Here is a 16,190-nt window from a genome sequence, read left to right on the forward strand (position 1 = left end):
AGTCTGGTCAGCCTCTCTAAACTCATGTCTTCTGCGCTCCCGCTCCTCTACCCACAAGCTTTGCAACTGAGGGCAGGGGGTTTAGAGCAACGATGGAGTTCCGGCCTTTCAGACAGGGAACTGCCGCTTCCTCCGTGGCCAGACTCCCGGCGCAGGGGGCCCTGACCTTCCCGTCGGGAAAACGAGCGGTAGAAATCAGGGGGGCGTCTAGCTGGATTGACGTCGGCTACCTCGCAAGCAACTTTCTCAACCGCAGGGTCCATCCGCGGCGCACCCCGCCGCCCCGCCGGTTGTTGTGCGGGCCTGGCTGCAGGTGCTCACAATGCGGGTTCGCGCCCTGGGGACTGGAGCAGGCGCGTTGCCATGACAGCGGCCGGCGTGGCGCGCTCCCGGGCCGGCCGCCCCCGGTCGCTGAGCGCACCCCCCGCCCCGGCTGTGGGAAGGGGCCGGGCCAGCCGCCTGACGTCTGTGCGGGGCTCAGAAGATGGCTGCGGAGCCGAGCACCGGGCAGTGGCTGCGGCGGCGGCGGCGGGTGGGGAGCGCAGCGGACCTAGGCTCCGCTTTGCGCGTGGGGCGCTGAGCTGAGAGGCGCGGAGGCGGCGAGGGCGCGTGCGGTGTTGGGGGGCTGTTCGGCGCTGCCTCAGCCACCCGCCGCACCATGGGCAGCGCGGAGGACGCAGTCAAAGAGAAACTGCTATGGAACGTGAAAAAGGAGGTAAAGTCGGGGCAAGGACCCCCGGGGACTCGCGACCCAGGGGCGTAAGGTCCGCGCCCACCGTCGGGCGCGGGTGTTCGCGGGCCCGGGGCGGGGGCGGGGTCCTGGACTAGATGCGGCTCCCACCCCTCTCCCGGATCTGGGGTCAGCGCCTCTTGGCCCGAGGGGCCAGGCCGGTGCTCCGGGGCTTGTTTGCTCGGCGATCCTGCAGCTCCCCGCCCTGTGACGGCAGCTGCGCTGGGAGACCGAGGTCGGGGGAGGGGTGGAAGCGATTTCTGGAGAACTGAGGCTGCCCATTCATTGCCCGCGTGTACTGGGGAGGGGGCGGAGCCCCGCTCGGGCCTCCTAGAGCTGCTGAACAGCTGATTTGGGGACTTAGCCCCTGTTTGCCCTATACCCCACTGTGGTATCCCCCCCCCCCCCCGGGAACTGAGTGGCAGCTGCGGGGGAGGGGGGGTTCGCCGCACAACTCACTGATTGTCAATCCACACCCACCTCCTTATCCAGAGAAGGGGATGGGAGGGTGAGTTTGATAATGGTTTTTAAGAGTCAGATTTTACCCCCTTTTGAAGACACCCTCACTCCCAAGTCAGAAAGAGAATTCTTTTCTCTACTAACGTCCTTTACCTTGACCCTGCCCTAAAGCCCATTTCAGTTTCGGTGTGTGGGGGGTGCCCATGTGAATGACTCACCCCCATATGAGAGCTGGAGAGCTCAAACCCGCAGAGTGGATTAAAATAGATTAGGCCTCTGGAGCCATGAACAAGTCTGACCTACCTCTGTTTCTGCCAGATGTGTATACTCCATGAAGGCAAGAAAACCTGTTTTGTCCACTACTCTGTATCCAGGGCCTGGCACATAGTAGGCACTCAATGACTATTTGGTAACTAAATCTACTGACTTGAATGAAGACTGCAAGGTCTGGTGGGAATGCATAAATTTTGGAATAGTCTGGACCTAGTTCTGTGTGATCTTGAATAAGTTAACCTTTATGAACCTCAATTTCTTCATCTGTAAAATAGGAATAATATCTACCTCACATATAAAAGTTTACCATATTGGTTCCTTTTCTTTCTTTCTTTCTTTCTTTCTTTCTTTCTTTCTTTCTCTCTCTCTCTCTCTCTCTCTCTCTCTCTCTCTTTTTCTTTATTGATTTTAGAGAGAGAGGAAGGGAAAGGGAGAGAAAGATAAAAACATTGATGAGAGAGAACATCAATTTGCAGCCTCCTGCATGCCCCTCACTGGGGATCTGGCCCACAGCCTGGCCATGTGCCCTGACCGGAATCAAACCGGTGACCTCTGGGTGCATGGGTCAACACTCAATCACTGAGCCACACCGGCTGAGCCCATATTGGGTTCTTTAACCCCCTCCTAGAATTTCAGGATTGAAGAAGACTCTGGGTTCTCATAAAATCCTGAAAGGCTCTAGATCAGTGGTTCTCAACCTTCCTTATGCCGGGACCCTTTAATACAGTTCCTCATGTTGTAAGTGGGCGTATCTGCATGTGGGCAGACCCACCTGGAATCAGATAGAGGAGCGGTGTCTTGGTTCCTAAGACCATCGGAAATATGTATTTTCCCATGGTCTTAGGCGACCCCTGTGAAAGGGTCATTTGACCCCCAAAGGGGTCGTGACCCACAGGTTGCGAACCACTGCTCTAGATAGTTCTCCTGCATTAACTATGGCCTGGCTATTGTGCCCTAACATTTGTTCCTTTCGCTCTCGTTGGCAAAGAAGTGGTCGAAGCCATCACCTTTTCGATCTGTGTGTGAGAAGCTCCATTGTGCCTTTGCTGTGAAGTGGACAAGAAAGCGTTTTTTAGGCCAGGAGTATATCAAATCAGCACTTAAGCCCCAACTCTGGTCTCCCCAAGGAAAAGAGAAATTGTAAATCTCAATGATTATCCTCAGGAAATAAGCAGTGTAGTGACAGAGACTTATATGGACAGTATAAGCAAAAACAAAAAAGTACCTAAACTATGGACAGAGGTGTTAGGATCGTTGGTGTGATCCAAATTAGGGGTTAGTCAAGGATAATAGGAAAGATTTTTGAGAAGACAGTGATTCTTTTTTTCAGTAATTTGAAGGCTTTCTGCACAACTCCAAGAATGATTCCTAAACAAATGTCGAGAAATATCCAGAATATGTCGCAACTATATATTACCTGACAAAGGTTGACCTACTTTAAACTCAGTTCCCTTCCTCCTTAAGTACTCAATGTTGAGAGAAACATAGCCTTTATTCTCCTACAAGTAGAGACAGTGGGGATAATTGTAGGCAAGGCTGGCCTTTCGCAGTGAACCTTTGGTGTCTAAATTCTAGGACCATCTGTAGGTCTTTCTGACCTAAAAATCTGCCCTACCAGCCTGCTTCAGATGCTTAGAGGTTTGGGGGCTGTTGACATTATGCTCTGTTTAATGCAAACACCCCTTGGTAAGTAATCTAGGAAGTTTTTAAGAGTATAGAGTGCAATATAAGAATCAACAAATCAATGTTTCTCTCCCTCTCTCTCTCTAAAATAAATTTAAAAAAAAATTTTTAATTAAAAAGAAGTTTAGAATGCAGGATGGATCTGAACCCCCTTTACCTAAACACTAACCATGAGCAGTTTCCAGCAAGGAGGACCCCCTTACCTCCTTCCCTACTCCCCAGGCTTTAGAAGCTCTGGCACCCTCCTAACTCTACAGTCCCAGGTGAGGGACTTGGGAGCCATTGCAGCATCAGGTGATTCCATGCCTTGTCCCAAAAGAATGGCAAAAACCTGCTCTGTCCAGAGTTTACTTTATCTAGAAGATTTTACACTGGGTTTGAGATCATCCATTCCTTTAATCTCCAGGATTAGTATCTGTCTCGTGGCAGGTTCCCCCAGGACATCAAAAGTGCTTGGCTTAAATGTTGGGAGCACCTAGAACCCCATATTCTGCTGATGGGAGTGTAGATTGTTACAATTACTTTGGAAACAATTTCACAATATCTCGTAAAGTGGAAAATATGCATCAGAAATGCCTTGCCTAAAAATATAAACCCAAAGAAATAAGCATCTGTTTCTCCAAAGACATGTCCAGAATGTTCCGAGTAGCACTATTAATAATAGCCCCAAACTGGAAATTATCCAAATGCCAGTCAGTTGTGGTGTGTTCACACAGTGGAGAATGAACAATCCACAACTACACACAACATGAACAAATATCACACTCAGGAACAAAAGAAACACAGTCACAAAGTACTATACACTAAGTTATTCCATTTAGCAAAAGTACAAAAACCTGCAAAACTGTCATATTAGAAGTCAGGATAGTGGGTACTCTATTACCATATTAGAAGGAAACTTGGTAGAATGAAGGGGGTGCTTTGGGGTACAGGTCAGATGTTCTGTTTCTAGATCTGGATGCTGATTTCACAGGTGTGATCAGTTTGTGAAAATTCATCCAGCTGGATAATTATGATATATACCCTTTTTTATATGTTTACTACATGTCAACAAAGAAAGTTTTGTGTGTGTGTTTTCTTAAAGATGTGGCTGCTTACCTTACAAGGTATTTGGATGCTTTTGCGTCTGAGTAGGAACCCAAGCATCAGGGCTTGTGAGCATGTGGAGAATGTCCCTGAGGCCTGGATGGACCTACCCCTAACCTCAGAGAAGGAGGAGAAAAGGAGGGGCAGATTGTTTATCTGCAGCCTGTACTGAGACAGTTTGTCCCTAAAGGACAGTGCTTCTGCCCAGAGGCTCTTCTCCAGCTAAGTACAGATGAGCAAACAGCATCCTATCCCTGTTTTCCACAGCAGGGAACTTCCTCCTGGGCTGGAACATCTGCACTGATTGGTTAGTGGGTTTACGGTGTCTCTTTTCCTGGTTGCCTTTCCAAGTTGCTTGGAGCTATCTGTGCTGAAGAATCTTGGCTTCCCTACCCCTCCCATCCTATCGTCTACTATGCAAGTGTCTGAACCCAGACAGGAGGGCAGAGCAGAGCTATTTACTTGTCCACAGGCCTTTGATCAGAAAAATAAATGACAATAGTGCTCATTTGTCCACAGGTGAAACAAATCATGGAGGAGGCCGTCACCAGGAAGTTTGTGCATGAAGATAGCAGCCACATCATTGCTCTGTGTGGTGAGTGACTGGGAGATAGTGGGAGATGAGTTTAACACTGAAGACACTGTCCTGGGGCCTGGGAAAGATGAGACCTCATAGTTTTTAAATCCGGATGCAAGTCAAAATCCACTCAGAAGCTTTTGCAATCTTCTTGGGTCTCATCCCAGACCTACTGAATCAGGATCTTCAGGACCCAGGGATCTATACTTGTTTAGTCCCCTAAAACAGTAATATTCAAATTTCAGCATACATTAGTGACCCAAAAAGCTTATTAAAACAGATTCCTGCCCTGGCCAGCATGGTTCAGTTGGTTGAGTGTTGCCTGTGCACCAAGAGGTCGCTGGTTCAATTCCTGGTCAGGGCACAGGCAGCTGATTGATGTTTCCCTCTCTCTCCTCCCTTTTTCTCTAAAATCAATAAAAAACATATTAACCAAAAATAAAAAACAGACTCCTGGGTTTCAAGATTGAAGTTTCTGATTCTAGAAGGTCTGGGGTGGGCTTGAGAATTTGCATTCCTAACAGCATTTACAGATGATGCTGATTCGCTGGTCCAGGGACCACACTTCAAGAAAGCTTGTCCTAGATAATTTGGGTTTGAGAACCACTGTGGTTTGTCCTTACATTAACTTTGGGGAAGGATTTGTGTTTTTTGGATGCTTTCTGTGCCACATCTACCTTCTAATCAGTCCCACCCGTGTTGCTTCAGCATCTCAAATATCCAAGCACTTGCTTGGGTGCAGAACAGCCCGAGTGTAGGATAGGAGGGATAGCCGAAGCCGTCCTGCCCTAGAAGGGAGAAAGTCCGAGGTAAACCATCACTTCCTCCTTAGCATGAACACTTTGGCCTTTGTAGGAGCAAGGCTGTCTCTACTACACACAGTGGAGTTTTCTTGGATTTCCAGGGATTTAACCTTCCCTACAACTCCCTTTCTGAGGGGACACAGAGCCATTTGCCACCTCTGTGAGGTTTTACTTGGTCTCTGAGATTGGTGTAAGAGGTTCATGGAAGGGAAGTTGTGCATTTCTGAGGGGAAGGAAAGAAAGGAGCAGGTCAGGGAGGGGATACTTTCTGACAGTATTGTGGTGAGGCAGATAGAGGTGTCCTTCCCTTAAGTCCAGCAATAAAGACTGAGTGTCCACCGGGTGCTGGATGCTGTTCTCCAGGTGGGGAAACAGCAGCAACAAGATGGATAGTCTCTACCCCAGAGGCTTACATTCTGTGAGGGGACAGACAGAAAACAAATACACACAGAAATATATCATGCAATGACGTATGGTAATACCTATAAAGAAAAATAAAACAGAGAGATGTAGGGGGACGATCGGGGAGAGGCAGCCTGTGAGCAGAGTCTGAGTGACAGACTGGGGAGTCACACAAATCCTGGTGCTCTGCTTATGTCTTCAGTCATCTTGGACACGTTTCTTAACATCCGTCACCCTCCGTTTGCTCCTCTAAAAACAGTGAGGATTCCCACCTCAGGGAATTTCTGTGGGGATGGAGATGATGGGTGTGAATGGTCCCAGCACTATAAGAGCTCAGAAAAATACCAGTTTTCCTTCTCCTTTGGATGTTGAGGCTGAAGCTAGGCTTGCAGGATTTGAGTTCCCACCTCCTCCCTTTTGGGTAAGTTTTCCCAGTTCTTTGAGGTGATGCAATGATTCCCAGGTTTACAAGGAGCAATCTGATCTCACCTTTTCTTGGGTAGACCTTTGCTGGGGGAATAGCATACTATTCTTGCGATAAGTGGCTTTGAAGAATATGAGGACTCTACTCCTTTCTTCTTGTGCTGTGTTCCCCTGACGTCAGCCACTGTCTCTCACTGTCACCAGAAGGGCTCTGCTGGCAGCCCACTTTTGCATGATTTAGTGCTAGGCTTTGTCTAGAGCACCCACAGCAAACACACACACATAAAAACAAAATAAATGAGCACAAACAGCTTGTGCATGGGCGCTACATGTGGGTGGCCATGGAGGAGTCGGGGAAGAGAAGCAGGGAGAAAAGCTGTGGGCATCCCACATGAGGCAAATTAGGGTGAGAAGAAACTGTCAGCCCTCTGCTAATCAGTCCAGGGACCCCCAGGAACCAATGGGGCTTTCGCTTTTTTCTCTTGCCTGGAAGCCCAAAGCCCAGGGCTCTCCAGCAGACAGGGTATCACCCTCAAAAGAAATGATTCTTCTTCCTCCAACCAGTTTCAGTTGCTAAAATAAAAAAAGGGTATGAAATAGACCCAAGTCTCCAGGGTTCTAAAGTCAGCCCAGGAGCAAGAAGAACCCATCTGCTGTATCTCAGGAGGTGCCTTGGGTCCAGGAGTGTAAATAAACTTCAATGCCTACAGGGTCGAATGAGAAAGGTCCAACCCAGGAAGCTGCCAAGTATGAAACAACTGGCAGTGGTGGGGGCTGGGCCAGACTGAACTGGATAGTGCTCGTCCTGTCTGCAGGGGGCAGCCACCACGCAGATCCTGCAGGAATGCCAGCCCTGTGTGGTTCCTTTAAGAGAACCCAGAAGTCTGGGGTTTTGTACGAATTTTTCCAATTTTTAAATGCTGATAACTCATTCCCCTTTTTAAAAATTTGTGTGGGCCATACAAAAGGCATCTGCAAGCCTCTGCCAGTTTGCTGCCTCTGTCTTGGGCTCGGTGCAGTCACGGAGGGGAACATTAGCAGGAGGGGCTGCCAGCAGTATAAAGCTCAGTCACACTGAGGCATCTGGGACCCACCGAAAAAGGAATCCTCACACCTTGTCAAAATTGGTATATTCAGTGAGGTAAATCTCAATCTGGCCTCAGCCAGGTTGGTTTAAAACACTGATTATTGCCCGGCCGGTGTGGCTCAGTGGTTGAGCATCGACCCGTGCACCAAGAGGTTGCCAGTTCGATTCCCAGTCAGGGCACATGCCCAGGTTGTGGGCCAAACCCCCAGTGGGAGGCATGCAGGAGGCGGCCCATCGATGTTCTCTCTCGACCATGTTTCTCTCTCCCTCTCCCTTCCTCCCTCTCTAAAAATAAAGAAAAAAAAATTTTTTAAACAAAACAAAACACTGATTATCAACCCTTTTTCCTGCCTGCAAGCTGTTTACATGGATCACACAGTGGAATCACAATCAGGGATTCTTGGGGGGCAAGCAGAGGGAAGAATAGATATATATGGAGGGAAAACTCCACCCTTCTGGCTTTTTGGAGATTCTGATATGCCAGTATCCTTCACGCCCTGGAAAATTGCTCATGAATGCATTTTTAGTCTGAAGCGGATTCAGTCTTATACTGGGTCTGGCTGTTCAAGCGGCATCCTGAATTCAGTGTTGTTCTAGGAGAAATGGGAGTGCAGAGAAGGTGCTGAGAAATTGGGAGCAGGCTGTGGAGACTGGATTAACCATGGAGTGGTCACATCCCCTGGGGCCCTGGGCTCTTGGCAGAGGAGGGCTGGGAAGTGACCGAGGAGGGCAGGGCCTGGGCAAGATGAGCTTCTCTGAACTTCCCAAGTCTCCAAGAAACATTTGAACTGGAAACAGAATCTTCCATGAGCACCTTAGAAATGGAACTGAAAAATCCTTGAGTCAAGACCTGGCCCTGTGCGTGCTGCATACCCGTGCCTGTCCCTTCTAACTCTTCTTCCCTCACAGGCATGCACCTCCTAAACTCAAAGGGTCCCCACAAGACTTGCAACAAGGGGAGCAGTGGGCAGCGGCAGCTCATCCCGGGTTAACCCCCTGAACCTGTCGTTACGGCCCCTTTTCTCTTACTCAGTGACCCAAAGCAATCCAGCCTAGGCTCTCCTGTTGCTCCTTCCATCCTAAGCCCTTTCTTGTTTCACCGTCCCCAGCTTTAATAAACATACTCTTAACTAAAAGAAAATAAACCTGGCCCCAGGCAAACTCAGGAAAGTTGCAACAGACCCTGGTTCCTTTTACCCGTGGGGAAGTGCGAGACTCCCAGGACTGGCAAGAAATGTGCATTTGTTGTGTGTTTGCTGTGGTGGTTCCTAAACCTGCCTGTCCAGAAACTGGTCAGGCCCCTGCAGGTACAGACCCTCTGAGGAAGCTTTGCTGGCAAACCCTGGCTGGCAGAAGGGGTTTTCTGTGTGCTGTCCTCTGACCACAGAGCATGGCTGTAGGCCAGACCATCAGGCTGTGTGACTGTCCCCTCCTGCTGGTCTTCACCAGCTGGGCTGGGAGAGTAGGCCCAAACCTACCACTGTATGGTTTGTCAAGTCCTCAGGTTTGCATTTTGTTTCATAATACGGTCTTTGAAACTTTAATGTAGACTTACTGTTGAATCAGAACAATGCTTCTTGTTCTCCCTGTGGCTTATTGAACCCCCACGTGTAGGCTAATCACCTTCTGCCACCCCTTTCCCTAGAGGAGTGCTTTTAACTTCTGCTTGTGAGCAACTCAAGATCAGGGTTAAACAGCAAATTGACCCAAGTTTCACCTTTGAACTCTGCATTTGCAATAATAATGTATATGCTTAAAGAGGGCATACTCAATTTAGGCATCAGCCCACGAGTACTGATATTTTCTCTGGACCTGCCCTCTCCTCTTGCAGGTCTGAGTGTGTCTGCACAGTAATTCATAGGTATTATGAGTTCCATTTCAGACCACTCACAATAAAGCAAGTCGCAGTCTCCTTGCTGGTGGAGGGTCCTGCCTTCATTGTGTAAAAAAAAAAAAAAAAAAAAATGCAACATCTGCAAAGCATGATAAAGCAAAGAGCAATAAAACAAGGTGTACTTATACTTCTGTTTGCTCTTTTCTGGTTGGGTGCCGAGGTTGGATTTTAACCTTTGATGGTAGAGGGAATTTACAAGGTCCATGGAGATGTTTCTGGCCTGGCATCATAGATTCTCAGACTCCTAATTGTCTCCTCCCCTCCACAGGCACTGTGGGCAGGACCCAGGCCAGGCCGGGGCAGCCCTGCCCCTCAGTCTCCAGGTTCCTGGCCCTCCCTGCGCAGATCAAAGATCTGTCAACTGGAGGGTTGCTTCAGGCTGAGGATGAGCTGTAATGGGAGACAGGGGTGGAGTCTGTGAAGCTGGGAACAATATCAGGGCTTTATTAACCTGCTCCCTGTTGCTAAGCAGCTGTCATTAGCCAGGAAGGTCGGCTGCAGTGAGCTCCTCTGGAGAATGGCAAGGAGATGCTAATGAGCCAGGAGAGAAGCAGGTGCTACGGAAGGCTTGCGTCCCACCTGGGATACTGCAGCCAGAGATATTTTAGTACATTCTGAGATTCAGACTCCAGGCAGTTTTCAGTCTGTCTCTTTTAAGTGAAAGGGATTCCTTCACTCTTCTTCCCACCTGCACTGAATGAACAGCTCATTCTTGGGATATCCTGCTTCTGCCTTCCCTCCAGAAATGAATGTGTAAGAAAGAAAGAAGGCCCTCTGGGGAACTGGCTCCCCTCACCTGTTTGGGGACATGGCTGAGGGCCTGTGGTGGTGGTCACAAGGTGTGTGTGTCTGTTTTTCAGCAACTCTGACCCTACCCCAGAGGGTTGGTGTGAGACCTAAGGAGTGATGCAGGCAGAGTATACTGCATGCAGCCAGGTGTGCAGCAGGTGCTCAGTAATGTTGTCATCATCACCAAGGGACGTTCTACTTTGCTCTTGAAAGTGATCCTACACTGCCCTGGCCGGTTTTGCTCAGCGGTTAGAGCGTCAGCCTGCGGTCCACAGAGACCCGGGTTCGGTGCCCGCTAAGGGCACGTACCTTGGCTGCAGTTTGTCCCTGGCCCTAGTTGGGTTGTGTGGGTGGCGGCCACTCGATGTGTCCCTTTCACATTGATGTTTCTCTCTCTTCCTCTCTCTCCTTCCTGCTCTATCTGAGTAAAAAATGGAAAAATGTCCTCGGGTGAGGATAAAAATTAAAAAAAAAAAAAAAAAAAAGAAAGTGATCCTACAGCCTTCCCCATGAAGCCTCCTAGAATCTTCTTCAGGATTCCATCTGGGAGTTTGTTTCTGGGAGTTTCAAGCTTCTGGATAGTCAGAGAAGTCTGAACTCCAAGAACTCAGCCAGGAAATTTAATAAGTACTATGCACGAGTTTTATTTATTTATTTATTATTTTTTAGCCTCACCCAAGGACATTTTTCCATATTTTGTTAAGATAGAGTGGGAGCCCTGGCCAGTTTGGCTCAGCGGTTAGAGCATCGGCCTGCGGTCCGGAGAGACCCGGGTTCGGTTCCCGCTAAGGGCACGTACTTTGGTTGCAGTTTGTCCCCGGCCCTGGTTGGTCGTGCGGGTGGCAGCCACTCGATGTGTCCCTTCACATCGATGTTTCTCTCTCTCTCTCCCTTCCTCTCTCTCCCTCCCACTCTATCTGTACAAAAAATGGAAAAATATCCTCGGGCGAGGATAAAAAAAAAAAAAAAAAAAAGATAGAGTGGGAGGGAGAGAGAGAAACATTGACATGAAAGGGACACATTGAGTGGTTGCCACCCACATGACCCAACCAGAGCCGGGGACAAACTGCAACCTAGGTACGTGCCCTTAGCGGGAACCGAACCCAGGACTCTCCGGTCTGCAGGCCAACACTCTAACTGCTGAGCCAAACCGGCCAGGGCTATGCACATGTTTTGAGAGCGTCATCTTTTAGAGATGCATACTGAAATATTTATGGATAAAAGTATATTATGTCTAAAATTTGCTCCAAAACAAACTGGGAAAAGGAGAAACTGAAACAAGATTGGTCATGACTTGATCATTGCTTAAATCAGGATGATGGGTACATAGAGTTTGTTATATTGTCCTCTTTTGTACATGTCTGGAATTTTCCATAATGAAATTTAAAAGGGGGTGGGCCCTGGCTAGTGTGGCTCAGTTGCTTGGGCTTCGTCCCTTACACGCAGGGTTGCTGGTTCAATTCCTGGTCAAGACACAGGCTTGGGCTGAGGCTCCATCCCTGGTAGGGGGCATGCAGGAGGCAGCCGATCCATATTCTGCTCTCATATCAATGTTTCTATCTCTCTCTGCCTCTTACTTCCTCTCTCTAAAAATCAATTTAAGCCCTGACCAGTTTGACTCAGAGTTTAGAGTGTGAGCCCGTGGACCAGAGTCTCAGGTTCAATTCTAGCCAAGGGCACATACCTCGCTTGCGGTTCATTCTGGCCCTGGTCCTGGTCGTGCGGGAGGCAACCAGTTGATGTGTCCCTCTCACGTAGATGTTTCTCTCTCTCTCTCCCTCCCTCCCACTCTATCTGAAGATAAATAGAAAAAAAAAATGTCTTCTGGTGAGCATTGGAAAAAGAGAAAAAGGGAGGGGGGATGATGAGAGGATGGGAGAAGGAAGAGACAGAGATGGTGAATATAGATAACATCCCTGAGAAATTTTATGTAAAGAAGAGTAACTGAACGGTTCAATACCTGAATGAGGATGTAGGGCCAAGGGAGGTGATAGTGGTGGTGGTGGTAGTGGATTTTGTTTTGTTTTTTAAGTTGGAAAAATTACAGAATATTTATATACAAATGGAAAGTGTCTCAAAAGCAAACATTAGAGATACAGGAAAGAAAAGGGGTGTTTGCCGGAGCAACCCTTGAGAGGTGAAAGGGGCAGGTGCAAGGGTGGCCGTAGGGGGAGCACAGCCAGACCCTCTGTAAGTCCAGGAGGGAGGGCACCAGCGGTCATGACCGCTTTTAGTGTGCTGGCTGTAATCAGGAAGCCTTTGCCCCCTGCATGTGCTGTTGCCTTCAGTCACTTGACACCCATTGAGGTGGGACCTGTTCTTTTCCCCAGCTGCAGCTGAAGCGCAGAGAGATTTTGTGATTTGTATGAAGTCCAATAGCTAGTAAGGAAAGGGTTTGAACCCATATCTCTCTTGCTCCAAAGCCTGTGCTGCCCAGCATTGGTGTGGGGCATTGAGGAGGAGTTTGGCTCTCGTGGAGACAGCTCACAGTGAACTCTGGGAGACAGTGTGTCCCTTGCCAAGCTGCGTGAGGCCAGCCCTGGCCTGGTTCACCGAGAAGCCATTGTGTGGTCCACAGGCTGACATTCTAACTGCTGAGCCAAACGGGTCAGGGCTGTGAGTTTTGATTCACCTCCAGATTGGAGGGAATCTCTGGCACAGTCTCACGATGGAATACTGGTATCTGACTTGGATGGTCACCTACTCAATTATTGTAATTATTATTTTGAATTGGTGATATATTTACTTGGTTCAAAAATCAAAACTATACAAAAGAGATACAGTGAAAAGTCTCACTCCTTTCCCTGCTCCCATTCACCCACTTCTCCGCCTACAAATTCCCACATAGGTAACAACTACCACTTTGTCTCCTGTGTATCTTTCCAGAATTGTTTATACTAATAAAAAACATTGTATTCCTTGTTTACCCCACCCTTTTTGTAATCAAGGTGTCATGCGGTCTTACTGCTATGTGTCACTCTTGGAGGCCATTACCATTGTTCATTTCTAGAGAGCACCTCCTTCTTTTTCAGAGTTGCACAATATTCTCCTCTATGAATGCACCATACTGCTTTAATCTGTTTTTTGTTGATGGACACGGGGATAGTTTTTAGCCTTTTGCTGCTATAACAAAATAACCTGGCAGTTATACCTGTAGACTAGATTCTTTGACGAGGAATGACTGGATCAGAGGTTACTTGCAATGATGGTGTGCCACATTGCCTCCATAGAGTGGCCCCAATCAGCCCTCCCTTCAGCAAGGTCTGAGAAGATTCAGTGACTTCCCAAGTCCTTTCCATCTCTACCTACCAATGTCTCCTCCATTCCAGACTGGGCTCCTTGGAATGATTAAATGGGAGTGGAAGTGGTTTGTAGGAGGGGCTATCAGATTTCATTAGCACTTGTCTCCACCCGCTTAGCATTTGCTAACTCTATAACCTAATGGACTTTAGGGACATGTCAGGGGCTGGTGAGGGAGAGTCGCAGGGCTAGTCTGGGCCTGTATTTCCTAGCCTTCCTCTGGGAAGATGGTGCCAGACCTTTTGGGGAAAGGAAGATGTCCACAGCAAGGTGCTAGAATTCAAATTAGTTCCACCTCTGCCCAGAGTTGCAGTTCCTTGAGCCTTCCTGTCAGCGGGATGGGGTGACAAAGTAGAGAGTGTACCCTGGGCTCATCTGGCACCATAACTCAGAAGGCCACCAGAAGGCCAGGGTGGGAGATAAGAGGGCTGTGCTTGAGTCATGTCTCTATTTCTCTGTTTTGATTCATTTGCCCAAACCTTTCCACCCCAACTAATGACCGAAAAGTGTTGGTTTTTATTATATGGGCTTTTCCCATATGAAATGAGCTGAATGATGTCAGCCCCTTCTCATCACTTTTCCGGTGCATCCAGTGGCTGTAGGTGGGCCCTGGACACACTGGCACAGGGGTTCCCGAAGCCTTTACATCTGGATGACCAGGGCCCAGGCAGCTCAGTCAGAGGGGGATGGGTTCTGCTGGCTTGGTGCTTTAGCTGGGATGGGTGTCTCCTGCCATGGCCCTCCACCCTGGGGGTATCATGCTGGTAGTCTGGGGCAGGAAGAGGAGCAAGGCACCAGAGTTCTGCTTGGTGCTCTGAGCCACCAGTCAGGAGGGGAGACGAGGCACAGGCCTCCATGTAGATGTCTCCCTGGGGAGCAAGGACAGCAGGAGAGTTGGACATTGTTGCTGACAGCCTGGAACTGCAGCTCCGAGGGTGGTGTTCACTGTATATTAAAGACAGAGAGAGACTTCCGGTCAAGATAGCAGCATAGGTGAACACGGTATTGCGTCCTCCCACAACCACATTAAAGTTACAACTAAACTACAGAACAACCATCATTCAAAACCACCTGAAATCAAGCTGAATGCAAGTCCTACAACTACGGAATTAAAGAAGCAGCCACATGGAGACTGGTAGGAGGGGCGGAGGCGTGACGGGCTGGTCCCACACCCACATGTGGCGGATAAAAATCAGGAGGACACCTCGGCAGGGAAGGACCTCCCTGAGGACTGAGGGGTCCCCATCCCACACCAGGCGCCCGCTCCGGGATCCAGTGCCAGGAAGAGAATCCCCATCACTTTTGGATGGAAAACCAGCGAGAACTGAGGCTCAGGGAGGCTGAGGCGGCTGGAGCCCCAGGCAGCTCCTCTTAAAGGGCCCGCGCACTGATTTACTCAGACTCACTCCCTCTAAGCTTGGAGGGGAGGCAGCTGGAGAGGCACCAGAGACATACAGGGAAGAACTGAGCTGTTTGGCACTGGAGCGAGGGCTGGAGAGGGGGCTTTCTCTGGAGCAAACGTGCTGTCAGAAGCCTTTGTTCCTTTGGTGAGCCCTTCCCTGGGGTGGCAGACAGCCGCCATATCTGGGACTCCAGCAAGCTGGCTCACACTGGTAGCCCCGCCCTGGTGATTCCCTGAGCACCCCCCCCCCCAACTTTCAGGCCCACCCAAGCTGTTGCCAGTTGCTTAACCATAGGATTGGCTTGTCTTGGATCCTGTCTCAGGTTTTCCTAAATTCTTTCAAACAAGCAGCATCTGGTCTCAGCTAGCCCCATACCTTTTGTTAAGTAATACATAGAAACAAACACAGGGAGGCAGCCAAAGTAAGGAGACAAAGAAACAGGTCCCAAATGAAAGAACAGAACAGAACTCCAGGAAAAGAACTAAGCGAAATGGAAATAAGCAACCTAACAGATGCTGAGTTCAAAATACTGCTTATAAGGATGCTCAGTGAACTTAGTGAGAACCTCAGTGAACTTAGTGAGGGCCTCAAGAGCATAAAAAAGGACCAGTCAGAAATGAAGGAGGCACTAACTGAAATAAAGAATAATTTACACAGATTCAATAGTAGAGTAGGTAAAGCCAAGAAGCAAAACATTGATTTGGAATATAAGGAAGCAAAAAGCACCCAATCAGAACAGCAAAAAGAAAAAAGAATAAAAAAAATGAGGTTAGTGTAAGGAGCCTCTGGGACAATGCCAAGCGTGCCAACATTTGCATCTTAGGGGTGCCAGAAGGAGAAGAGAGAGAATGAGAAATCGAAAACCTATTTGAAACAATAATAGCAGAAAACTTCCCTAACTTGGTGAAGGAAACAGACATACAAGTCCAGGAAGCACAGAGAATCCCAAACAAGATGAACCCCAAGAGGCCCACACCAAGACACATCATCATCAAAATGCAAAAGGTTCAAGACAGAATCTTAAAAGCAGTAAGAGAAAAGCAGTTGGTTACCTACAAGGGAGTTCCCATAAGACTGTCAGCTGATTTCTCAAAAGAAACTTTGCAGGCCAGAAGGGAGTGGCAAGAAATATTCAGAGTGATGAAAAGAAAGAACCTAGAACCAAGATTACTCTATCCTGCAAAGCTGTCATTTAGAATCGATGGCCATATAGTTTCCCAGACAAGAAAAAGTTAAAGGAGTTCATCACCACCAAACCGTTATTTTTTTTTTTTTTATCCT

At 48.5% G+C, this 16,190-nt stretch overlaps 1 protein-coding gene across 2 annotated transcripts in view; it reads left to right on the plus strand.

Moving 5' to 3' along the window:
* The first annotated feature begins 595 nt into the window (after window positions 1–595).
* Window positions 596–16,190, plus strand: part of SGSM2 (small G protein signaling modulator 2) — a 38,023-nt gene continuing 22,428 nt past the window's right edge. For both annotated transcript variants that reach the window (XM_036269680.1, XM_036269679.1), the window contains exons 1-2: window positions 596–715; window positions 4,751–4,826. In XM_036269680.1, coding sequence (XP_036125573.1) covers window positions 659–715; window positions 4,751–4,826 — 133 coding nt within the window. In that variant the 5' untranslated portion in view covers window positions 596–658. The remainder of the gene's footprint in view (window positions 716–4,750; window positions 4,827–16,190) is intronic.

Source organism: Molossus molossus, unplaced genomic scaffold, assembly GCF_014108415.1.
Source record: "Molossus molossus isolate mMolMol1 unplaced genomic scaffold, mMolMol1.p scaffold_m16_p_19, whole genome shotgun sequence".
NCBI classification, from domain to species: Eukaryota; Metazoa; Chordata; class Mammalia; order Chiroptera; family Molossidae; genus Molossus; species Molossus molossus.